This window comes from Balaenoptera physalus (genome assembly GCF_965194825.1).
Source record: "Balaenoptera physalus genome assembly, chromosome: 3".
Classification (NCBI taxonomy): domain Eukaryota; kingdom Metazoa; phylum Chordata; class Mammalia; order Artiodactyla; family Balaenopteridae; genus Balaenoptera; species Balaenoptera physalus.
In genome coordinates, this window is record NC_138890.1 from 51,366,206 (window position 1) to 51,391,050 (window position 24,845).

Genomic DNA, 24,845 nt, shown 5'->3' on the forward strand with positions numbered 1-24,845 from the left:
CTGGCTCTGCCACTAGGTAGCTGTTCAGTTAACTTGTCTGAGCTCCCCAGAAAGGAGAGCAAGAGAAAGAGTAAGAGTGCATATGTCACAGGCAAGTGGAAAGTTAAGTAAAAGAATGCATGGAAATTGGCTCGCACTTTAGCAAACTATCAGTACATATTCCCTGCTATTACTGGGTTGCATGATGGTTACTCGTCCTTCCTTCCCCTGCACTGGCGGTAGATTTGCTCTGCAAATCTTCTCAGGCATCTTTTATGCTTCCAGACCTGAATTGGAACCTCTGTGCCCTCCACTCCCCTCCTCTGCGAGAGCCTGACTCACCTCTTGCTTCTCGTGAGCACCTGGCACTCCACAATCTCGCCAAACACCTCGAAGCGCCTCTTCAGTTCACGGGAGCTCATGTCACTGGAGAGATTTCGAACGTACACCACGCGGCCTTCACCCTGCCCGAGGGGGACACAGAGGGACCCGTCATCATTGCCTGGCTTCCTGGAGCCCCCTTGGTGGCGGGCTCCCGTGGAGTCCTCGCCCCCAGTCCACATCACCTGGCTAAGCAAGCGACACCAGCTGGGGCTGGAGTCAGAGAGAGGACAATGACGGTCGCTATCCCAGAGGACCTGTCTTGTGAGAGGAGGGGGCTGTTTAGCAACGGATGGGGAAGTGGCCCCAAAGGAAGCAGCTGTTTACTTGAAGGGAATGAGCAGAGACTGGGCGGAGACGGGAGAGGGAGCCATCACTACTGATGTAACTGCACACTGAGTAGCTTCTGCATTTGTTTTGAGTCTGACTTTTTCTGGTAGTGGGGGAGGTCCGAGGATGGTAATGGACGAGCACTGGGGGCCAGGTGGCTACGGGTTAGAGTGGGCTGGGAAAAAAGCAACGGGACAGGGGCATGGGGCTTGGAGCCACCATCATCTTTGGTTTTGCCAGGGTACTGTGTAGACATGTGACCAAGAGGTGACCTTCAGGTGAGCTTGGTGCCAGGCCCCTAGAACTGCCCAGCGAGGGCGGCGGGGGTGGGGGGGTGGGGGGAAGCCCAGCTGGAACCTCCCCTCTTCATCTACCGTCTGTGATTGGAAGTTAAAGCCACAGCTATCAGAAGAGCGGTTTTGATTTGCTGGAGAAACTCCAGCTGTGCTCCTGTGGGCAAAATCACCAGGTTCTGGTTTAGATAGGCTTTCTCCGGAACAGGTTAAGGCCTGTGAGTCTCCAGCCATCCCCTTCTGCGCCACTGAGGGCAGGGAGGAAAGCACGGGCCCACAGTCCACAGCAGGGCGCTGCTGTACGGTCACAGGAACTGTGCAGGTTCCCTAGGATGGCCTAGGTTCAGCTGCGTGTAGCAATGTCCTCCCCCAGCCTCCTCCGGCACCTTGAATTCACAAGGCTCTTTCCTGCCTCTGCCCCACTGTCCTCCAGAATCTTTGCTTCATTGGCTCCTTTCAGCCCTTGGGGCCCAGCTCCTTGAAGATGCCCCTCCCAGGAGACCATATAAATACATCCGCCCCACCAGTCAAAACACGACTGTTTCAGACATTTTAGTCATGACGTGATTAACTTCATAGTGCACCTCCCAATCTGTAATTACAGTGTTTATTGCTTTGTTTATGAGTCTGTTGTCTCTCTCTCCCTTCTGGCCCAACCACGGGAAGTGGGGACCTTGTTTGTCTCGTTCACCCTTGCCATCCAGCGCCTAGAACAGGGCACGTCACAACTGCTGAATGGTCACACATGGATTCCGAGAAGACGCTCCACATGGTTTTAAGTACCTGCTTCGAGACAGCTGCATGCGCACCTCTGGGTGTGCGTACCTCACGTGTTCCCTTCCCTGAAGCATCCTGCTGGGGGGGAGTTGGGGGGCAGGTGGACAATCCAGTGAGAGTCTGTCTGTCTGTTCGTGCTTCTGTCCTACTTTCCCTTCCCTCCTTTCTAAGTGATACGGAGGAGGTGAGTCCAGCTCCTCACTGCAGCTTCCTGATGAATTTTCCCTACGGGGTGCTTCGCAGTGGGTCCACCAGGCACAGCCTGGCCTCTGGACTAACTCTGGGAGAAGATTAGGGAGACGGATCAGGAGGAAGGGACAGTCTCTCTTGGTCCCTTAGCCCCGATCGCACCGGGGGACCCTGTGTACAGATGAGTAAACTGAGGCTCAGGGAAGCTGGGGAGCAACTGACGGTCACACGGAAGTGGAAGCAGGGCCGGCTCTGCTCCCCCTTCACCGCCTGCCCCCCGGGCCCTGTCAAGCCTCTGATGCTGAGCCCTACATGCTCACCAACTGCACGCCTCCCAGCCAGTCCCTTGGCTGCATTTTGCACGGTGCCACCTTTGATGCCCTTTGGTGACCACTGTGCTTTTTTAAATGAGAGAAATATCACCATCTCCTGCAGGCCACAGATGATCTCAAAGGGCTTCAGGTCTACGAAGCCCTAGCACTTCCTGACGCCCCTGCTCATCCCCATTCACTCTGGGCTCTGGGGCCCCATTTCACTTACAATGGCCTTTTCCCGCCGCTTCCTGGTGTGCCGGACACTTGGCGTTCTGTCTGAACACGACCCTCTGCTCTCACATCTGTCAGTGAACAAGCAAAGCAGAGGCACTCACTCTCGGCAGGAACCACAGGGGGACGGGGGAAGGACTTGCTCAGGAGGCAAGGGATGCTTCCTCCGCTTCTTTCGGACTCGTTCGTGAGGGCAGAACTATGAGAAGGCCCTCCTGAGGGAGCCCGGCTTTCCCCCTCAGCGGTGACCGCCCGGGGTCGCCTGTGGGTCTGAACACGTGACCGACACGTACCTCCTGCCAGCTTCTGGGATGAGATCACTGAGAACCACCACCTTGCTAATCATAACCCTTGTGAACCTTTCTGTGCCAACGGGGGTGGAAAGGCCCTCTCGCTTCATTATGGTATTTGACCTGATGAAAGAAAAACCATCTGAGGTCTCATGTTTCCCCACTTTCCAGATGAAAACCCTGAGGCTCAGGTTCAGTATGAAATTCGCGCAAAGCTAAAAAGTAAGGAAGCCAGAGCTAGTGGGAGGTCTGCTGACTCCAGACCCACTGCTCTCCCTCCAGTGGTTGGAGCCTGGCCAAGCAGCAACCCCAGCATCCATCACAGCCCCCAGGTCCTGGGGGCCAGCGGGCTAGTCAGCCCAGATGCACAGCCTGAGAGGCTCCTGGGTGCCGCACGCCTGTGCCCTCCTGACTGTCTGCACACTGCCCTCTCCTCCTGAGGGCCAGGCTGCTGGAGTGCAAGGAGCAAGGCGTGTGGGGCGTGGGTGAGTCCCAACTCTGCCACACGCTGTCTGCGTCCTTGGGAATAAAGCAGAGGATGAGAGCAGGGGCTCCGGAGTCAGAGAGCGCTCCAATGCTGACTCTACCACCTCCCTGCTGGTGACCTTGGGCTGACTACTTAAGCCACCTCAGCTCCAGTTCTTCACCTGTGAACTAGGGAGAATCAATTGTATTTGCCTCCTAGGCCATTTGGGAGGATCAAATCAGAACATGCCCATAAATGCTTAGCCCAGGAACGGCTCGATACTTGCTGGCTATATTTTTCTATTGAACATCTCTGAGCCTCAGCTTCCTCATCTATAAAATGGGGATAAGAGGCAGACGCACCCTCCAAGTGCATCTGTGAAGCTCACATAGGGTAAAAGAAAGGGATGTGACTTGCAAATTTTAAAGTACTATACAATAATAGTACCATGATCCATTTGCAATGGAATTGGCAGCCTCCCCCCATGAAGAGCTGAGAGTGACTGGAAGCCTTGTTAAACCAGCTCAAAGTGCTTCCTGTTGACTGTTGTTTGGTAGCAGAAGCACAGGTAAAGAAATGCTGGTCTGGAGAAGACTGATGACTAGTTTATCAGGTTTACCAGCCACCAAGCTCTGCCAGGCAGCTGAGCAGGAACCAAGTTAACCAATTAACTTTCTCCAGTGGCAGAGAAAGCCAGCCCTGAACTTGGCCCAAAAGGGAGAAGAGGAAAAGGAGAATCCATGGGGGTTTTGAGAGAGGCCCCCAACTCTTTGCAGACAAGCCCATGGGTACAGGCCCTGAACAGCTCAGGAAGGGAAGGAGGCCGAGAAACTCCAGCTCCTGCCTTGGGGGATGCGCTTCAACAGGACAAGAACCGTCGTAGCTTCTGAGCAGATGCTGCAGAGGAAACCGCCTAATGAGAACACAGGTGGGCTGGCTCACAGCGACCCCTGGAGAAAGGAGAATGGAGCTGGAAGGAGGGCTCAGAGAGGTCTGACAGAAGATGGCTCTGACTGATCGTCCTGGCTTATTACGTAGAAGGGCTTTTAGAGAAATTGCTCAAAATAAGTTCATTTCGAGTGACAGATAGTTCAGGGCTTCAGCACGTTAGTGTCTGGGGAGTCCACAAATCCCCTAAAATTGAATGTTCAGTTAGACGTCTATGCTCATTTTAATGGGGAAAGGAGGCTTGGCTTTTAATCAGATTTTCAGTTAAGAGCTACTGGTGTAGATAAGGAAATATAAAGTGGAATTTTCCTAAGAAAAGGTATCTTTCTAGTACCTGAATTCTGCTTCTCAGAGCATGGCACTCTGGCAAAGTCATCATTCCCTGGGAACTTGTTAGAAATGCAAATTCTCCACCTCCACCCCCAGACCTACAAAACCAGACACTCAGGAGGTGGGGCCCTGCCATCTGCGTGGTAACAAGGCCTCCTGGTGACTCTGCACTGCTCTGGACCCAAGAGCACCATCTGGTGGTCACTAGGGTGCATCTCGGGCAGAGGGTTTGGGACCTGCACCCACCCTCCTCAGGCCTCCCCCAGGAAGAGCCAGGTCCTGCTGTGAGCAGGGAGAGAAGCAATCTATCTCCACCAAAATATGCCAAACTTCCATTCTTTCTGCCCAGCCCCCCCACGTAATTCTGGACCAGCTCCTTCTACAGCCCGGTTCAGTGAGCAAAGATGGCATGAGCAAACAGGGCCATGACACATCATCCCTGTGCGAAGGTAAAAGAGCTCCCACGGGGCAGCTGACTGCCGGAAGACACTGTGCAACTCAGCAGCACTGAGAAATGGGAATGAACCTTATCACTGCTTTAAATCCTGGTTTTGGGGTTTTTTTTTTGGAACATAGATTAGAATTATGCTAATCTTTCTTTCACATGGAAACATCACACAGGTATTACACTGTGTGGGTATATTGACCCTTGAACAACATGGATGTGAACTCCGTGGATCCACTTACACTGGGATTTTTTTCAACAGTAAATACTGCAGCGCTACACTGTCGGCAGTTGTTGAATCTGCGGATACGAAGGAACCTCGGATAAGGAGGGCCGACTATAAGTTACACGGGATTTTTGACTGTAGGGAGGATTGGTGCCCCTAACCCTCGCCTTGTTCAAGGGTTAACTGTGTATGTTTACACAAAAACCTATCCATTTTACAAATATAAAAACAGAAACAGATGAATAAGGGGCAAGTTCATTTAGATATCAGGCCACAATAGGCCAGAAAGTGGGTTTTCTTTCTCCCCCGAGGCCAGGAGATTTGGGCCACTCCTGACTGCCACACAGCAGGCTTTGCTTGGATACAGGACTTGCCCACAGCTCCCCAAGGAGTCCACCTCCAGGGCCTCCGACCAGGACGCTGACCACACAGGGGGACGCAGCCCCAGTTTCAGGGCTCCTCTCTCCCCTGACACCCCTGAAACTGGGGGGTCCTCAGTGGTCCACCATCCGTCCTGAGGCCACCCGTCTATCCATACCTGAAGGTCCTTCGTGTGGCTGGTGACCGGGAGCGGCAGGACGAGGAGCCAGAGCTGGAGCGGCTGCGGGAACAGAGCTGCCGACTGGCCTTGCTTGGTGGGCTCTGGTAGGGGCAGTGGTCAGAGCGAGGGGGACTGACCCCTGAGTCCTCTTCCTCGTCGTCCTCCTCGTCGTCCTCCTCTAGGAGGAAGTTGCTCTCGCCACTGCTGCTGCTGTCCTCAAAGACGGTGTCGTACTCGGGGCTCTTGCAGGAGGCCAGGTCTTCATCCTCCAAGGCTGTCTCCAGGAGGCCAAAGTGCTTGGTGAGGCTGGCGCGGATCTCGTGGTCTCTCAGCAGCGTACTGTCCTTGGTGGGGGCACCGACATCACAGCTCCCGCCTTCCTCCCTGCCAGAGGCCTGTGCCTCAGCCCGCGGGGCACCTTGCTGGGGCCAGTCCTCGAGGTGGACCCCAGATGGCTCCCAGGACCTCAGCACCTTCCTCTGCAGGGCGCCGTCGGGCTTGAGCACCTGGCAGTAGTCGTGGTCTCCAAAGGAACAGGAGAAGGGGCGCTTCTGACCAGCCTGGGAGGCTGGCTGGGCTGTGGCATGCCGCAGGTGGGACAGGAGCTCGCTCCGCTCTGGGTGCTTCTTTGGCAGCTTGTGGGCAGCCTCTGCGGCGGCCCCGAGCTGGGGAACCTCCGGGGTGGGAGCTATGTCTTTGCCTGGGCTGTGCTTGATGTCTGGCTTGAAGGGGTCTTCCTCTGTGGGCTTGTACGGAGGCGTGGTGGGCGGAGTGAGTCCTACCCAAGCAAGAGGAAACACATGTGAGGCAGAGACAGATCACTTCTCCAAGGAACACTGAAACCCTAGTTTGGGATGGCAGACAAGTAGCATGTGTGTCACCACCCCCCAGATCCAATGGATGGCAGGCATCACTAATCGATCACTGCACTGCTGACTGAGCCTGGACGTAGCCTGGGACTCCTTCTCACACAGTCCATCAATAATTTTTCAGAGCTGGCATGTGATGAAAGCCATTTGCCATCCCTTCTGTAGTCTGGCAATGGTAGCCAAAGCCTCCAGATCATCCAAGATCTCTCCTCCTGCTCCACATCCAATCATTCCACGAGCCCTCCCAACTGGTCGTTCCAAATGCCTCTGAAGTCTCCCAGGGTGCAGAGGGGGTAGGCACCATAGGTAGAATCTCCCACCTGGATTTGACCACCACAGTGACCTTAGTGGTCCTGCAATTGACCTTGGACTCCACTGTCCCCCAGGCATCAGCCAGAGAGCTCTTCCTTTCTGGTGCTCCTGAAGCCCACAGGATATAGACGAACCCCTTCGGCCTGGCATTCCTCTCAGCCTTTGGTGGTTGTGTTTGCCTGACCCCCCAGTTCTGCCACAGAGCAACACCGGGTGGCCAGTCTCCTCTGATGCACCTATACTGCCGCTCCTCTGTGCCTCTGCTCATGCCAATTCTGCGGCCGGGGATACCCTTCCCTTTTTTTTTTTTCTCTCCAACTTCTACGCATCCTGCAAGCCCAGCTCAAATGCCTGCTGCTCTGGGTACTTTGTGAATCTTCTCAGGCCACATCCTGCCCCTCCCCACTCTTCCCCTTCCTCTGTGCTCCCAGAGCTCTTGCACAGTCTTTGGAACAAGCGCATATCAAACAGTACTTGTCATGGTGTGAGTCTGTCGCCCACATAAGACTGTGGGCTCCTTCAGGGGAAGACACGTGTCTCTTTTTATATCAGGTCATGTGCCAACTGTTGGCAGCTAAACAGCTGAGCCTGGGCCCTGACTCTCCTTATAACGCCCTCAATGTGTAGCTCAAGACCCGGAGTAGCCTGTGCAGCGGTGGCAAGGAAGACTTGATGGGGTACTCCCTAATTGCCCTAGGGGCTGCGTCCCCAAGGGCAACCCACCAGCTGAGCCCCTGGCTCACCTGCCGTGCCACAGAGCTCCACCGTCAAGGTCTGCTCAAAGCTCTTCTTGCCAAAAGGAGGGTCGCCAGTGGGGCTGGGGAGCACAGGAAGGAAAGAAGTCAGTCAGCAGCAGGCTCCAACTCCCCAAGCATGGCAGGAAGGCAAGGGGACATTGTGCCAGACCCTGGCTCTGCTGCCCATGAAAGTGAGGCCTGGGGAGAATTTCCTGGGGAACTCTCTCCTGGTTGTTGGAGGAATTCAAAGCTGTACAGCTTTTAGGAGACACAGGAGAGACTTGAGGGAGGTGGAGACAGGACAAGCATTGTCAGCCTCCTTATTTTATGATGGAACACCTAAGGCCCAGAGAGGAGAAGACACTTGCCCAAAGCCACACAGCATTGTCAACTTTTCCCCATGAAATTCTCCATCTTTCCCCTGGGCCTGCTTCTAAAAACAAACTCCCTTCCAAGGGAGCCCAGATCCTGAGAGTCCCATATGGCAATGAGGGCAGGGGTGTGGGGACAGGACCAGGCTCAGGGGCCAATGAACCACCCTACACCCAACCAGATAAGGTCTCCTGGAGTCATAAATCAACAATTTCTAAAAATCTACCTTTGCGACAAGGCCAGCATGAGGCACCTGGGAGAGTCTGAAAAGAAGACAAAAAAGAAAAAAATAAGACTTTCCCCAACATGGCATGGCTAGCAGATGTTTCCCTCTGAACTTCATCGGTACCAAGCACAGCTTCTTTCAGACATGTGACCCAAAAGCCTCTGCCACTTTTAGGGACTGCCAGGAACAACTCAAATCCACCTTCATTCCCCCAGACTCAGCAACGTCAACAGGTGGCGGATCTACTGATTCTGCAGAGTTGATGGGCACCAGGGCGACCCCTTCTGGCCAATCAGTGTAGCACAATGGTGAAGCATTCCAGCTTCCAAGGCCAGTGGCTGTGGGCTCTGCCCCAGACAGATGCAGAACTAACTAGCTGAACCGACCATTAGCTATCTCTGTGCCTTAGTTTCTGTGTCTTAAAATGGGAATTATAACAGCACCCACCACACGGGCTTCCCGTGAGGATCAATGGGGATAATCCGTGTTAAGTCTTAGACCAAGCCTGGCATAGCGAGTGCATAACAGATAACTGCTGTATTATTATCCCCACTATTGTTACCATTTAAAATGCCACTTCATTGTGGAGCTGAATTTATAGACTCACACCCTCCATCACATTGCTACCCAGGAAGTCTTCTTTAGGGCACTTATCACAATTTGTAATCGCTTTTCCTTTCTTGCTCACTTTTTGACTGCCTGTCTTCCCCACTGAAACACAAGCCCCGAGAAGGCAGGCATCTTGCTGCTCGTTCATTAAGGACGCCTGGCCCATGCATGATGAGAAACTCAGAGATGTGAAGGAGGTTCCTGAAGATCTGCCCAACTAGCCTACTGTATAGGAAGGGAAGCTGAGAGCCAGAGACGGAGAGGGATTTGCCCAACCCAGGGCTCCTGGCTCCCGGGCAGTGGGGTCTGCCACACCCCAGCCCTGCCCCCTCTCGGACCACCGACTCCGACTACCTCCAGAAGCGAGCTGCAGACAACTGGGGTCCTCGTCGGTGTCCCCACACCCGCTCTCACAGGGGCTCTCCAGAGCTGGGATCTGGGGTCCCCGTCGGAGCTGCTGGTCTTGGCCACTGTCCTCGTCCGCGGGGCTGCCCAGCTCCCCCTCCACGTCGTAGGCCTCAGGGGCCAGGCGCAGCGAGGGCAGAGCCCCTTGGGGCTCCGCGGGAACCATCGGCTCATCGGTGAACGTCAGCCAGGGGCCCAGCTCCGGGTTCAGTCTCCTGGAACGCCGCACGGGGCACACGGAGCTCTCCTGCTTCCTCCCCAGCTTGGTCCCCGGCAGGCCCCGGCCCGGCCTTTTCCGGCCCCACTCCTCTTCCTCCTCTTCCTCTTTTTCTTCTTCTTCCTCCTCCTCTTCCTCATCTTCCTCCTCAGGCTGCAGCCTGGCCAACCGGCTGATGTGCCCTTTCACCTCCAGCCGCAGCGGGCGCAGGCTGGGTCTGGGCCCCGAGCTCTGGGGTGAAGCCGCAACCCGCACCTCCTCCACGGGGGAGGGGTGGCCCGCAGAGGCCTGGCTGTCTTTGGGCCTGGGCCTGGGCCGGGCCCGGGGTGTGAGGGAGGCGTAGACAGGCGTGGCCAGGCGGTAGGGTTTGCTGACATCACAGAGGATATCTTGAGCCAGAAGTTCCCTCAGGATGGAGAACTCAGCCCAGGTGGCTTTGGAAGGGTGCTGGCACCGAGGCCGGGGTCTGACCTGCTTGGCGGGGCTGCTGCAGGGCTGGGGGGCTGGCTCTGGGGCCTGTGCGGGCAGCTTCCTCCGGGGAAGGCAGTAGGTGTGCATGTAACGAATGAGCTGCACCATGGCCTGCGTGTCCTCCTGGGAAACCTGGGCGCCGGGGTCTGCCCTGCCCGGTGCTGGGGAGTCCCAGGGAGAGGCTGGAGCCGGCTGGGGACTCGGGCAGTCCTCACCCGCCTCCTCATCCTCCTTGGCAGGGACCCAGGGACTCAGGGGTGGTGGTGGCTGGAGGACCCTATCAGGGGAGCGGGCTTTAGCTCGGGGGCAGGACGGCACCGAGGTGAGGTGCTTATGCAGCTCCGTGCAACTCCGGGTCTGAGACTGCATCATGTGGGCCTTTCTGTCTTGGATGCTGTCCATCTGGAGAGGAAAAGAGGCCAGAGTGAGGGAGGAGACCCACACTGCTTCTCCCGGCTGCCCACCCCTGCAGCCACTGGCCAGGCCCAGCGTGTCTCACCTGGATCGTCAGAATTGCCAGGTTTCACCACTTCATCCCCAGCTTCCAGCACAGAGCCTGGCACTTAACAGTGCTCAGGGGATGAGGAATAAAGGAATGGCCAGCCTCCTAACAGGTCTCCTAGCTATGGATTTCGCCTTTTTCTAGATTTACTGCCAAAGCCCTGCTCTGAATACCCTACTCCCCTGCGCGGAGCCTTCAGAGAGAGCGCCAGGAAGTACATTAGTGGTTGCCTGGGGCTGGGCGTGGGAACAGGGATTAACTGTAAACAGGGACACTGGGGATCTTCCTGGGATGATGGAAATGTTCTAAAACTGGATTGTGGTCATGGCTGCATGACTCTGTAAATTTACTAAAAATCACTGAATCATACTTTTAAAACAGGTGCCTTTTATGGTATATAAGTGGCACCTCCATAAAGTTGTTAAAAAAAGAAGAAGAAAAAGAACAATTCCATATCTTCCCAGTACCCGTGGGGTAAAGGGGAGGCCCCCTGGTCAGGGGTGATCTGCAATGTAGCCCCACCCGACCGCTGTCTCCAGCCTTATCTGCCCCCACTGGTCCACACAGGGGCTTTGCTCCCAGTGCAAATGTCTCTTTGCTGGGGCTAGACTGGCTATCAAGGGTGTCTCACGCCCCTGGTGTGCCCCCTAGCACTCCAGAGGGCAGGCTGGCTCAGGAAGGAGCTTAGCTGCTGCCCTGTTGACAAAATGGAACATGAGGGATGGACCTCTGTTCTGGGAGGTCAGCAAGGACAAGTAGGGAGGGGGCACAGGGACAGGGTCCACCCCCCAGGGGAGCCCAGGCAGGGGACAGACTCCTACACAGAGCCACTGTCTGAGAAAGATGCCATCTTGATTCTGCCCCGAGGGGTGGGATTGTCCGCAGCAGTTCCCTGCAGCAGTGTCTGGGGACAAGAGGGGAGGGCTGGGTGTAGGCTTTGAGTAACAGGAACGCTGAGAAATTACCTCTGAAACCTCTCCTTGGAAGTCTCAGAAGATGGAGCCCAAGGAGGAAAAGGGACTTGCTTCCCTCCTGGGTGTTCAAGATAGAGCTTTCAGCCCTCCGATGGCTCCCCCCAAGAGAAATCCAAACTCCTTATGGTCTCCATGGTACCAGTGAGGACCTTATGTTTCATTCTGTCACCTCATTAGCATAAGCTTCCTGAGGGCAGGCCACATCCTCCTCGTCCCTGCTCTAACCCAACATCTAACACAGTGCCTGGAACACTGAGGTACAGTTGACTCTTGAACAATGTGGGGGTTGCGGGGGATAGACCAGCCGCACAGTGGGAAATTCACATATGACTTCCAGTCAGCCCTCAGCAGCCACGGTTCCTCTGCATCTGTGGATTCAACCAACTGCGGATCCTGCAGTACTGTAGTATTTACTACTGAAAAAAAATCCACGTGTAAGTGGTCCCATAAAGTTCAAACCCATGTTGTTCAAGGGTCAACTGCACATGAACAAGCCCAAGGCTCTTTCTAGAACCCCAGACTGGCCTGGGTCTCAAGCAGTGCCCAGCATATCAGCGAAAAGGGTTGTGTGATGAGCAAAGAGGGAAGCTGGAAGTGGATTGAACTTGATGGCCTCTAACAAGAGCGGAACGGTGCACACCGCCCTCCCCAGAGACCCCCAGAGGCCTGGGTGGGTCTGGGGGCATGTGCAGAAATACCTTGACCCAAGGCCGCTGACTTCTGGACCTGAGGCCTGCCTGGCGCCAGGCGGTCCCTTCCTTCTGGCTGTCAGAGGTCGAGGTTGGGTAGGACGTGGTGAGAAGGAGTTTCTGCAGCTGTGGGAGGAACAGAGAGGAGAGGAGCCGGGGCTGAGCTGCAGCCAGAGACACGGGGAAGCGCACCTCCGGGAGAAGCCTGGCCCAGAGCCAGCCCCCCAGGACCAACTACACCCTGACCCCATCATCACAGGGCCATGGCGGAACAGGGGGAGGGCACTTAATGACCTAGAATATGTTCCCAATATATTAAGTACAGAAAGCAGGTTGTCTAACAATCCCAAACCCATACAGGTATCCCAATAAAATGTAAGTCCTTTTGAGAGTTAATAACCTAAGAGGAATATCTGTGATCTTGAGAAACCCAAACAGATGTTGGGTGATGTCTACCCACCCTACTGTTGAAATGTGATGCACACACTTGATTGGGACATTCTGCATATACTCGTAGTACACATACACCACTTTCTGTGACCTTTCATGAGGTGGGATTCAATCATACAAGAATATATATATACACATCACTTCCAACCCAGCCAGCTGTTTTCACACAAGTGGAAGCTTCTTAAGCTTGTCTGGCTTTTCTAAATTTTCTATAAAAGTTGCTGAGCTTCTGTACCCGGAGGAAAAATGCTCAGTGTATCCCAGCCAAGAAAGCAGGGAGCTGAGTACGCCTGGGGGTTTCGCCGGGGATCCTACCACAGCCAAGGTTGAGAACAAGTCAAGAAGCATGATGGGCTTTTGCTACAGCATCAAGTGTTTCCTCAAGGGACATGACCCCTAGGAGGATTGCCAAAGGCCTGGGAACCAAAGTAAAGGTCACTCGCCACTCCCCTAGGAGCTGGATGAGCCACACCACCCTACCTAGACCCCAGACCAACACACACATCTGTGATTCTCTGACGTGGACAGGAAAAGATTCTTAGACCAGAGGCAAGGGACCTGGTTCTGATTCAGTTCAATCCCAGCTCACTGTCAGACCTTGGACGAGTCCTTTCCCTCTCCCAGCCTTGAGGAAGAGGAAAGGATTGGGAGAAACCAGCCTTGGTTTCTCCAAGGTAGGGGGTATGTGTGTGTGGGTGGGTGTGGGTGGGTGTGTCTGTGTGTGTGTGTCTGTGTCTGTGTGTGTATAAAACAGGGGCAGGTAGACTAAATGGTTGGGTCTTTTTTGACTCAGGGGTCCCTCTAAGAATATGAGAAGCTACTGACCTCAGAAAAACACACATATATGTAGAGGTCCACAGGTCCCCATTAGTCCAGAGGTAGACTCTCTGGGACCCACGTCTCCAGGTTAAGAACCGGGTGTCTGTATAAATTCTCAGGGCCTTTCTAGAACTCTGTTGGTATGCGGGGAGTCTAGATGGTGAATCTGTTTCCTGTGTGCCTAGCCCAGTGCCTGAAACAAAAGTGTCATCTAAGGCATGAGAGGGAATAACCGGTGACCAGCAAGGGTCACTCTCTACCTCTTCCAGGGTGGTCCCTCTCCACAGTCCCATACAGAATTCCTCTGGTTCCATGACCACCACCACCAGTTGTGCTGGGACTATCACTGAGATAGCACTTATTGAGCCACTTCTTTGTACCAGCCACTGTTCTAAGTTCTTCATATGTATTAATCTGCTGCACTCCTCCCAACCACCTTTGAGATAAGCACTATTATTAACCCCACCTTACAGACCAGGAAGCTGAGTCAGAGAGAGGCTAGGTGCCTAAGGGACACATAAGCATTCATTGGTGGGGCTGGGAATCAAACCCAGGAGGTCTGATTCTAGTCTGAAAGGAAGCACAACGCTTATCAACAGGAGCCACAATGTGGGACTGAACGTATGCTTGTATCCGGCACACATAGGTGCTTACTAAATACTTCACGCTGCTTTGGGGAACTTGCAGGCAGTGGGAAAGAGGGAAAGGGGTCCTGGACCAGGAGTCAGAGTACCTGAGTTCTAATCCTTGCTGGCACACCAACTTGCTGTGTGACCCTGGGAGAGGCCCTCCCCTCGCTGGGCCTCTATTTCCCCAGAGTCGCAATTTATGGTCACCAAGGGCCTGCCTGGCTCTAACTCTTCAAGACCAAAGACCCCTTCCACCTCCAACAGGCTCTGATTTTCCAGCAAAGTCTCGCCAGCCCCTAGGAGCTACAGTGTCGAGGTGGGGAGCCCAAGACAGATAAGCTGTTCCTCACAAGCCAGGACATCTGGCTTTCTGGCGCCCTAAGCCTGAGTCAAGAGCAACTGCTTTCAGCAACTTCTGAGGTCTGGAACCCATTGGAATCTGAAAAAGCTGAGACCTTCTCCCTAGAAACCTGCAATGCCATGTGTACGTTTCTACATTCTACGGACACGCAGGTAGCATTTAACTTTTGCTGGTGGAAGTACGAACTGGTCCAACCTCTTTGGAGGGCAAACTGGAAGTATTTGTCTAAACTGAAAAACCACATATCCTACGACCAAGGAATTCCTTTTCTAGGAATGTATCCACTTACAAGCCGCAAAGGCCAGTAACAGGACACAGACTGAAGCAATGGAACAATAAAGGAGTTGAAACAATGTACATATCTGCCAACCAGGGAATTGGTTAAAGAAGTATGGTACATCCTTATGAAGGAACACTATGTAGCCAACAAAAAGGATAAAACAGAGATACCTCTGCTCATTTGAAAGAGTTCCGAAGACACACAATTCACTTGAGAAAAGCAAGGTGCAGGGCAATATATAATGGAGGCTTCCTTTTGTAGTTAAAAAGAAAAGTGGAAGAGGAAAGTCACACAACAGATCAGTAACCATGGTTACTTCTAAGGAAGGAAAAAACAATTATGAGATGGGTTAGGAGGTTTTGCTTTTAACTATCCATACTTCCTGCTTGAATTTTTACTGTGTGTGTATGCATAATCTTTAGGAAAATGTTTGCATTTAATTTCAAGGTTTTAACACACACTTAGGGTCAATCCATGAAATCCCAATCCCAAAGGGCCTATAGTGTTGCAGGCGAAGCCCAGGGAGGCCTCCCATGGCCAGTCCAGGCTGTCTGCCCTGAACCCTTGCCAGTGATGCACGGAGACCCCTGCAGGGGCTGGAGCTGATTTCCCAGCACCCACCACCTCTACCACCAGACACCACATCTCAAGCCACCACCATCACTTCAGTTGGAAACAGATTCTCACCAGCGAGAGCTCATCCACTTCAGGGGCCGAGGCTGGGGCCCTCTCCAGGGAGGGGCTGGGGGGCGCAGATGAGGGGACAGGAGAAGCAGAAGCGCAGGAAGGTGCGTCTCCATCATCCAGGGCTGGGAAGGCGGCCAGATGCACAACATCTTCGGGGATGTCATCCAGGGTTTTGGTGAGTGCTGCCAGGAGGGCCTCATTCTCACTGTCGATTATCTGCAGTGAGCAGAGAGGCAGAGAGGGGACACGGTTAGTCAATGCCTTGGGCTCAGCGACTTTGTGTAGAAATCTGCTCTGTACACACAGCTGCACTGCCATCACCCTCCCGCCAAATCCACTCAGATCCTCTCAGTTTGCTGGGACAGCAGATGCCCAAGAAATGTGCTATGGACTCCAGGAGTCAAAGAAGTTTACGAGCAGGCAGCAGGTGGAACTGGAAAGGGGCTTGGCCTAGGAGCCCCAGTCTGGACTCTTGCTCATCAGCATGTGACCCCAGGCCCAGGGCTGTCCACGTGAGGGACGCCCGTCCCCTCCTCTAAGGACAGCCGCTTCAACCACGGCCTCCCGCGTCCAAACCCCTGGACAGAGCCCTGAGGCTGGTCTATGCCAATGGTAGCCCCAGGTCAGGCTCTCTGACCCTGGGGCCCAGGCAGGTGGTAGAAAGGCTGGAAGCTTCAAGGTTCACCCGTTGACAGTGAAAGCAGAGCAATAGGAAAACAGCTACCATTCCCCTGTGGGTTCCCAGGGCTTGCTGCCTCATTCACTCATGGAGGGGCAGTTAGTGCAGTGGCTAGGAGCCTGGGCTCTGGAACTGGGGCTGAATCCCAGATCTCACATTTATCAACTGTAACAACAATACCTACTTCATAAGGTTATTGTCAAGGACTGAGTTAACATATGTAAGATGCTTAGAAAACAGTGCCTGGCACCTAACAAGCACTCATTACTACTATTACTACTACTACTACTACTACTACTACTACTACTACTACTACTACTACTACTACTACTACTACTACTACTACGATTCCTGCTATGATGGTGATGATGATGAAGAAGATGGTGATGATGATGATGGTGATGTTGGTGGTGGTGATGATGGTGGTGATGATGATGGTGGTGGTGGTGGTGATGATGATGGTGATGATGGTGGTGGTGATGACAGTGATGATGGTGGTGGTGGTGGTGGTGATGGTGATGATGATGGTGATGATGGTGGTGGTGATGATGGTGATGATGGTGGTGGTGGTGATGTTGGTGGTGGTGGTGGTGGTGATGGTGGTGGTGGTGGTGGTGATGGTGATGGTGATGGTGGTGATGATGGTGATGATGATGGTGGTGGTGGTGGTGATGGTGATGTTGGTGGTGGTGGTGATAGTGGTGATGTTGATGGTGGTGGTGGTGGTGGTGGTGGTGGTGGGGATGATGGTGGTGGTGGTGGTAGTGATGATGGTGATGATGGTGGTGGTGGTGGTGGCTGTGGTGATGATGGTGGTGGGTCGGGGGGGATGATGGTGATGATGATAATGATGGTGGCAGTGGGCAATTCCTCCCCTGCCTCCCTTCTCCTAGCACATATGTACTGAATGGCTACTCTGTGCCTGGTGTTGTCTGGGCACTGGTAACACAGCATCCCAAGACTGGTACAGCCCCTGTCCTCATGGAGTTTACCCTCCAGTGGAGAAAACAATTAAACAAGGAAACAAAATCAGATCATTTCAGAGAGTGAGAAAGCCTGGGAAAAAAACAAAAGGAAGCTGTGATGGAGAATAAGAAGGTGGTGAAGATTCATAGGCTATTTACAGTGGTCAAAGAAGGCCGCTCTGAGCAGCTAATACTGAAACTTAGTCTTGAAAGATGAGAAGGAACCAGCCAGGCAAAGAGCTGAGGAAAGAAGATTCCAGGCAGAGAGAAAACCTAGTGCCAAGGCCAGGGACAAAGAATTTGGCTGATGAGAGGAATAGAGAGGCTTTGTAAATACTGCCTCAGGTAAACCCCACAATAACCTCTGCGGGGAAGGATACTATTCCCATCACCATTTTGCATTTGAGGAAACTGAGGCTCATAGAGGTTGACCAACGTGTCCTGGGTACGTTGCATTCATTCACACAGCAAATCCAGGGCAGAGGCAGGGCTTACACGGAGCACAGCGCACACACATGAACCAAGAAGCTTCCTTCCCTGATGTCTCAGACGTAACACGAGGGTCAGCATGCACACTCCCAGCCCACCGACAGATACCAGCCCACCAGCCCTGGGGCACAGAGATCACACTGCTATTAGGTGAGGCACCAAGCGCCTCATTCAGTAAACCCTGGCTGCTGGGCCTGTTCTGGCAGGAGGCAATTCTGTCACATGATGCCTTCCCCAGCACTCTTTCCCATCCCAGGTCAGGATGTTTATCCTTTCTTCAGGAAGTTCATTCGAAATACACATGTCGTGACGGCCTTTTGGCTGCACGAAATCTGTTCCAGGCCTTGCAGCCGGAGCAGCAGCTGAGTAATTTGAAGGGGGTACATGGGGAGAAGAGAAAAAATGTGTTTGTAATTTTGGAACAGAGCTAAGAATAATAGAAAAGGTCAAAAGGTTTTGGTTGAGCCTGACCCGGGCCCTGGGGATGGGAGTCCAAGGGCAGATCCAGGCCCAAGAACTCTGGTTCGGGAATGCAATCGGGCTCAAGTGGCAGCCCCTCATCCCCATCCTCAGGCCAGAACCCCAACCCTGTGTTCCCAGAGCAATCTGTCCAGTCTGATGGGGAGTTAAGATCTTGGGACCTGGGACTCAGGGACCACTCTTGGGGCTGACCGTGGCAGCAGCTCTGCCACTGACAGGGTGATCCTGGGCAAGTCATTTCCCTCTTCAAAGCCTTGCTGATTTCCGGTAAACAGGAAGACAGGATCCCTGGTTGGCTTCCCTCCAAAGGCTACTAGGAAGGCCAGTTTGGAGGCAGTGACACAAGGGCTCTGTGCAATGTTCCTGGGTCTAGCTCAGTGCCTGGGGCATGGGAGGCTCCAGGCAGATTTGCTGAAGAATGAGTGAACCGAACAATGAACTCTGACCACTGGGGAGAGACTGAGATTAGCGTCTCAAAAAACAGATTCTAGAGGGAAGTTATTCAGAAACGATGTCATCAGCACTGGATGGAATGAGGGTTCCCTCTTTCACAGGGAGAGGAGCATGGCCCAGAGATATTCTGAATTATCACAACTATCAGAGCTGGAAGGGCCTTCAGGGATCACGTAGTGACCAGGGATGTCAAACGTGCAGCCTGCGTGCTACTGTCCCCATCCCTCCCCCCAACCCCGCCATGTCGCCAACCAGTGTGGCTCTTGTTCCTGCCACCTTTCTGAACACAACCCTCCAGGCAACACCGCCGATACCTCTCAGTTGGAACTCATGAGGAAGCCTATTTGCCATTCTTTTGGGGGTGGGGGGAATGAAGGTCCAGGAAAGAGACTTGCCAAGGTCACACAGCAAGTCAGGAAGGGCTGGGGAGGATGGTCAAGGACTTACTAGGTGCCAGGCATGGTGCTGAAAGGAATGCCAGATGGCAGAGACCCCAAGGAGCTCCAATAGGTTGAGTAAAAACAAAATGACTGACAGAAGGTCTCCTCGCTCTCTCCTCAGCCCTCCCTGGGCTGCTCCAGCTCTGGAATAGCCAGGCAGGGTTGTGGGTCCTGACCCTGTCTGGGAAGAAAGTCCATTCCTGCCCTCGGCATCGTGCCATCAGCGCCCTAGGATAATACATCACAGGGAGCCATGCCGCCCCTCTCCTCTTCCCGGGCCCATTAGCTCAGCTCTCCCGGCTCCGCTTAGAAACAAAGCGCAAATTAATGGAGAGTTAATCAGCTGAGGAAGGGATATTAATAGACTTGGCTCCACCCCCAACCTTCCTGAGCTCTCTTAGGCTGAAGGAAAAGGAACCTGCAAGAAACCTGAGGGAGAACGCTTCATTCTGAGTGCCTAGAGGAGCTTGAAGGAATGACACAGAACAGAATTTAGGCTATCAGGGCCAGAAGAACACTCAGAAATCGTCTGCCGTTCCAGGGCTCAACTGGGGTGCAGGAAACCCAGGAAATCAGTTTCCCTTCCTTTTTTCTGGGGGTGGGTCCACAGATGTCATCCGGGTCTAAAAGGACCCAGTGACTCTCTCCCTACAACAGATTAAGAACCACTGATCTGATCCATGCTCGTTCTTCATTTCTCACCTGGGGAAACTGAGGCCCAACAGTGAGGAGCTACTAGCCCAAGGCCACATGGCACAAGGTGATAGAACCAGACACCTGCTTCCTCCAAAAATACTTACTAAGTTTAGCCTATTGTGACCCTGGCCCTAGGGACTCTGGGCACACAGAAACGGAAGGCGCTGTCCCTGCCCCCAAGCAGTTGTCAACTCTTGTAAGGGTAGCTGTTCTCCACTCTCCCTGTTTCCATAGTGATGGTACCACCTGACTTGTGAGAACACGGCTCTGACACAAGGCAGCATGGCTCTATGACTGCCACTGGTCAGCTAAGGACTCTGTCCCAGTTAGTGGCAGAGCGGGTATTAGAACCTCTGGCCCCTGTATCTCAGCTCAAGGACTCTGGAATGGGTCGCGTCTGGTCCTTGGCAGGAAGGAAACTATTACAATCAGTTTCTTCATTCAACACATATGATTGAGTCTTTTCGATGCGCAAGGGCCCCACAGAAAAACAAAATGCTGTTTGTCCTCAAGGAGCTCGAAGTCTGAAGGTCACAGGCATGCACGTACACAGGATGGGAGCCCAGAGAGGAAGTGACTGACCACCTGCCTTAGGAGGGGCTAACATGACAGCTGGGTGTCGAAGGATTTATTCATATGATAAATATTTTTTAAACCCCAAGAAAGTGCCGGGCTCCATGCAGAGCCCTGGGGATATAACAATGCACTACGCTGTATCAGCCCCCAAGCTCAGGGGCTTTATGATGGGGGAGGGGGGGAGGGAGGAATCAGGCACTAATCACATAATCACTGCACAGAGGCGCACCGGTGTGTAATGGGTGGAGCAGAGGTGGAGTGCGGGCCATGAAGGGGAGAGGGGCTGTGTGGGCAGAGTTCTGCCTCAGTCCTAACCATCTGTGAAGATTCTCCTGCCTTCCTTGCTGTGCTAAGAGCCCAAGGGCCATACCAAGGCTGACTTGTGTCTGAGACCATTTCATGCACATAGTAGGACCTTGGCAGGAGCTTACTAGTGGGGCTGGCCAGTCTCTGAGTAGGTAAGGCCTGTACAGTTTAGGTGGGGATGGTCTCCCCGCAGCATCTAAACCCCTCTCACTCATCAGCTCTCCATAACCTGAAAGCATTTCCTGGAAGTTGGCCCCCTCTGAGGGAGGGGGTAGCATAGCGTAGCTAACCCCATTGTTGTGAGAAAGAATGGAGGTCCCGGAAAAGAGCCAGAATTAGAGCCCAGCCCTCCTGATCCTCATAGGGTTGGCAAAGAGGTTATACAACAGCGAGGGGTCTGGGGTCCTGTGTTAGAGTCTACACTCTGACCCTTCCTAACTGTATGGCCTTGGGCAAGTTACTTAATCTCTCTGAGCGTCACTTTCCTCACCTGTAAAATGGGTTACTGATAGTTTTTCTACCGACAGGTTAGAATAATCTTGGGAAAAATCCAACTCCTTAACATGGCCCGGAAGAGCCTGCATGATCTGGCCCCTCCTAGCCCACCTCCACCCCCCCCCCAACTATTTCCTGGCACTTTCCCCTTAGCTACCGCTCCAGCCCTTCGGGTCCCAACACAGCAAGCTTTCCTGCTTCCTGGCTCTGTGATCATCACTCATCATGTGGCTCCTCCTCCTCCTCCTTCAGCGGAAGCATCTCCTCCTTGGAAAGGCCTTTCCTGACCACCCAGCCTTTAGATGCTCTTCTCATCCCAGGTTTATTCTTACTTTGCCCATGTCACAAGTGACCACTGTTTGTTTATGTATTACCTGATCTAGGGTCAGTCTTCCCTCTAGACCATAAGAGTCCACTGTTGAACACAGTGTCTGACACATACAGGGAGCTCCATAAACATTTCTAGAAGGAATGATACAATCTGTCAGGAGTACTATTTGAGATGATGTTCATGGCACACTGACTTGGCACATGGTATGTTATTATTATTGTTGTTGCTGTTGTTGTTATTATTATTATATTGCCAGACATCATCATCATCATCATCATCCTGCCAGACAGACACAGGGAGCTATGGCTTCTTCCTCCAATCTTTATAGGAGAGCATATTTCAAGGAAAGAATAATGAGTCCAAATGTACCCATCATCCAGCTTCAACGTGGGCAATCATATTTCACTTATTACCCTCCATGCCATGCACCCACACCCACAAACACAAATGCATGTAGGGATTGCTTTATTCTGATGCAAAGCCCAGACATCACATTACCCCATGTTCGAGGGCTTCTTAAAGGAAATGTGCCTCCAAAGCTGAGAACAGAGGCAGATGCATAGATATGCACTGCGGTTCTTGGCACTGCCTCTTTTTAAAGAACCTCTAGGCTCCAATTGAAAAATGGAGATAACTATACTCCTGTATGTGAGTTGTTAAGAAAATTAAGTGAGTTAATATACACAAACAGGGACAGTCCTGCCACAGAGAATGTGAGTCATTCCCATTATGGCGTCAGCATGAGAAGGTGAGTCATTCCCATTATGGCGTCAGCATGGTTATAAAGCTCTGGCTCAGGAGCCAGGCAAACTGGGTTTAAATCCAGTTCAGCTACTGACCAGGTAAATCACCCTAGGCCCGTGACTAAACTTCTTCAAGCCTCAGTTTCCTCATCTGTAAAATGGGGGAATAATCTCACCTGCCTCACAGGGTGGGAATGAGAGTTCAGTGTGACCATACAGGGAAGGGAGGCCTTGGAACCCGCCTTGGCTCACAGAGGGACTCGGTTCTGACTGGGGGCATAGAGAGAGCAGCTCTTCCGAGCCCTCACTTCCCAGGGGCGATAACACAGCCTGGCAAGGGGGCAAGAGCTGCCCAAGATCAAGTGCAGACCCGGGACATGAGACAGGGTCCCAAGAGCTTTGGTGGATGAGGAGACTTCTTTGCATGAGCAAGTGTAGGAGAAGATGGCTCAGGGCAGAGCCAGGCTTTTAGGGGCAGAGAGAGGCAGCGAGGTTCCGGAGGGCGTACCTGGAAGAGCTCCGGATCGTCAGGGCTGTACTGGCTGGGTTCAGTCTCGGAGTTCTCCGGGCGCCACTGCAGCTCCTCAAAGCAGGTGGCTGAGTCAAAGTCGCTGGCGTCCAGCTGGGAGAGGTCTAGCTCCGGAAAGTCAGCGCAGAGTTGCTCCTCCCCAGATCCCCCGCCCTGAGGAGACAGGAAGGAAGGAGGCGGGTCAGAGCTGGGCTTGGTTAGACCCCAGCAGGGACCCTCTTACTCAGGATGCTGCCAGTCTGAACCTGTGGCTGCCTTTGTCCGAGGCCCGATTTTGCCAAGCGACCAAGAAATGTAAAGCGGCATCCTCTTGCAACTGTTGCACCTACCATGAGCTAAGTCAGGCCCTGACAGTACAAATCCCCCTTCCTGCTGCTCCGTCCCCGCCTCCTCTGCACTCCTATACACCCCTCAAAGCCCTGCCCGCGTAGCACCTCTATTCTCTTACCAGAAATATTTTGTTGAAAACTTTATTACAACCTATAAATGGAGATCTATTCCTTTATACAACTGCTGCCACCTGAAAGGGGATTTCCGGAAGGCAACAAGCCCTCTATATGAATAATGAAACAACAAAAAGCAGTAATAACAAGAGATGACATCATTGAATGATTGCTGTGTTTTGGAAGAACACTCACCCATGTTCCCAGGAATATTTGTAATGTCTAAAGTGTGGAAGACCACCTATCAGTAGACAATAGGTAAGTAAAGCTATAATCACCTATATCATAGAACAGTGCTGTAGAAAAGAATGAGGCCGTTATGTATGCTCTCCATGGCATGTTAAATAAAATACTAAACTACAGAATATCAGCAGGTAAAATATTACCCCACATGTGTAAAGAGAATGGGACAGACTCAAGCTACACATTTCTCACGATAATACGTATGAGAATACTGTGCCAGTACACAGGAAAAGGTCTAGAAGGCCATAAACCCACCTGCCAGTGGTGGGTTGGGTAGAAGGGAGTCATGGAGGACCTGGTAACAGTACCGACCGAACTGGTGCTTCTCAGAGGGTGGTCCCAGGACCGGCAGGGCCAGAACCACCTGGGAACCTATTAGAAATAATGCAGATTCTCAGGCCTAACCCCAGACCTATGGACTCAGAAGGTAATCACCTTCTCACCCTGGTCTCCCAAGTTTAACAGTTACCAACAGAAGGGCTGCCTTGCAGATTCAGAAACAGCCTGAGTGGGGAGGCTAACACAGAAACAGGATACCACAGGCTCTGGGGTCTGACAGACATGAATCATAATCCCCATTCACCAGCTGTGATGCCTTAGGCAAGTCCCTTCACCTCTCTGAAGCTCAACTGTCTCATCTGTAAAATGGAACAACAACTGTCTCATAAAGTTAATATTAAAGGAGGCAGTGCGGTAGCCTGGCTTGGTAAATTGCTCAATAAATGGTAGTGAGCAGTAATGACAACAAATTTTTAAAAATAATAAGAACAACAGAGTTTCATGGCAGGCAGAGGAGGGTGGAACCTCTTTAGTGAACAGAGACAGGCTTGTGTGACACTTAAGAGAAATAGGTTTTATCCAGACCTTTTCCTTAATTGTTCTCACTTACTAGGCCTCATAAATTATGAATAAATGTATATTATTAGCTCAACTTGACACAGGAAAAAGGTTTTTATCCGAATTTGGGTCAAATGTCTTAATTGGCATTTTGCAAGAATCCTGCACACACGGGCAGCACCGGGGCTGGGTTCTCCCAAGCGGCCAGTCCCTGCTCTCAGGCCAGGCAGCACGGTGCCCAGAGAGTATGTCTCCAGGGACATCCCTGACCACGCCTGCCCTCCATCTGCCCGGTCTTTCTCCAATCCACTTGTGTTCAACATCCATGAATACTAAGTCCTGCGTCACTCCAGTGAGGATTCTCAGCCCCCTCCTGGGGCTGCAAATCTTCCCCTGCCCAGTTGGACTCTGGGGGTACAATGGTCTTGCCTGTTCTAGACGGATGATTGGTTTGTTTCTAGTTTTTGGCTGTGATGAACAAGCCTACAATACTTGTGTACAAGTCTTTGTGTGGACCTGTGTTTTTATTTCTCTTGGGTGAATCTCTAGGAGTGGAATTGCTGGGTCCTATGGTAAGCGTATGTGTGACCTGATTAAAAACTACAAAATTGCTCTCCAAAGTGGCAGTGCCATTGCACACTCCCACCAGCCGTATGAGTTTCTATAGTTCCACGCCCTCAACAGAACTTGGTGTTGTTAGTATTTAAATTTGAGGCGTGCATGATAGCGGGGGCCTACAAACATTTATTAAATGCTACTGTGAGCCAGGCACTGTGATGTATAAGACTCAG

General features: G+C 52.7%; 2 protein-coding genes across 5 annotated transcripts in view; one reads left to right on the forward strand and one right to left on the reverse strand.

Annotated features, from left to right (window-relative positions):
• The window catches only part of PPARGC1B (PPARG coactivator 1 beta), a 118,884-nt gene that overhangs the window by 12,125 nt on the left and 81,914 nt on the right, over positions 1-24,845 (reverse strand). For 3 of the 4 annotated variants that reach the window (XM_082454095.1, XM_082454096.1, XM_082454094.1), the window contains exons 2-10: positions 22,511-22,684; positions 15,350-15,565; positions 12,133-12,249; positions 9,220-10,360; positions 8,257-8,293; positions 7,665-7,738; positions 5,738-6,518; positions 2,490-2,565; positions 322-443 (exon numbers count right to left, since the gene is read on the reverse strand). In XM_082454095.1, coding sequence (XP_082310221.1) covers positions 322-443; positions 2,490-2,565; positions 5,738-6,518; positions 7,665-7,738; positions 8,257-8,293; positions 9,220-10,360; positions 12,133-12,249; positions 15,350-15,565; positions 22,511-22,684 — 2,738 coding nt within the window. The remainder of the gene's footprint in view (positions 1-321; positions 444-2,489; positions 2,566-5,737; positions 6,519-7,664; positions 7,739-8,256; positions 8,294-9,219; positions 10,361-12,132; positions 12,250-15,349; positions 15,566-22,510; positions 22,685-24,845) is intronic. The other variant, XR_014261652.1, reaches the window with a different exon arrangement.
• LOC309657185 (uncharacterized protein) lies at positions 15,588-22,488 on the forward strand. The gene is made up of 2 exons (XM_082454325.1): positions 15,588-21,972; positions 22,008-22,488. The coding sequence occupies exon 1, from the start codon at positions 16,385-16,387 to the stop codon at positions 16,859-16,861; it is 477 nt and encodes a 158-aa protein (XP_082310451.1). The 5' UTR covers positions 15,588-16,384; the 3' UTR covers positions 16,862-21,972; positions 22,008-22,488.

Bases quoted from the DNA above. Each gene is read 5' to 3' on its own strand.
- LOC309657185 (XM_082454325.1), top strand. From the start codon at position 16,385: ATGATGGTGATGATGATGAAGAAGATGGTGATGATGATGATGGTGATG.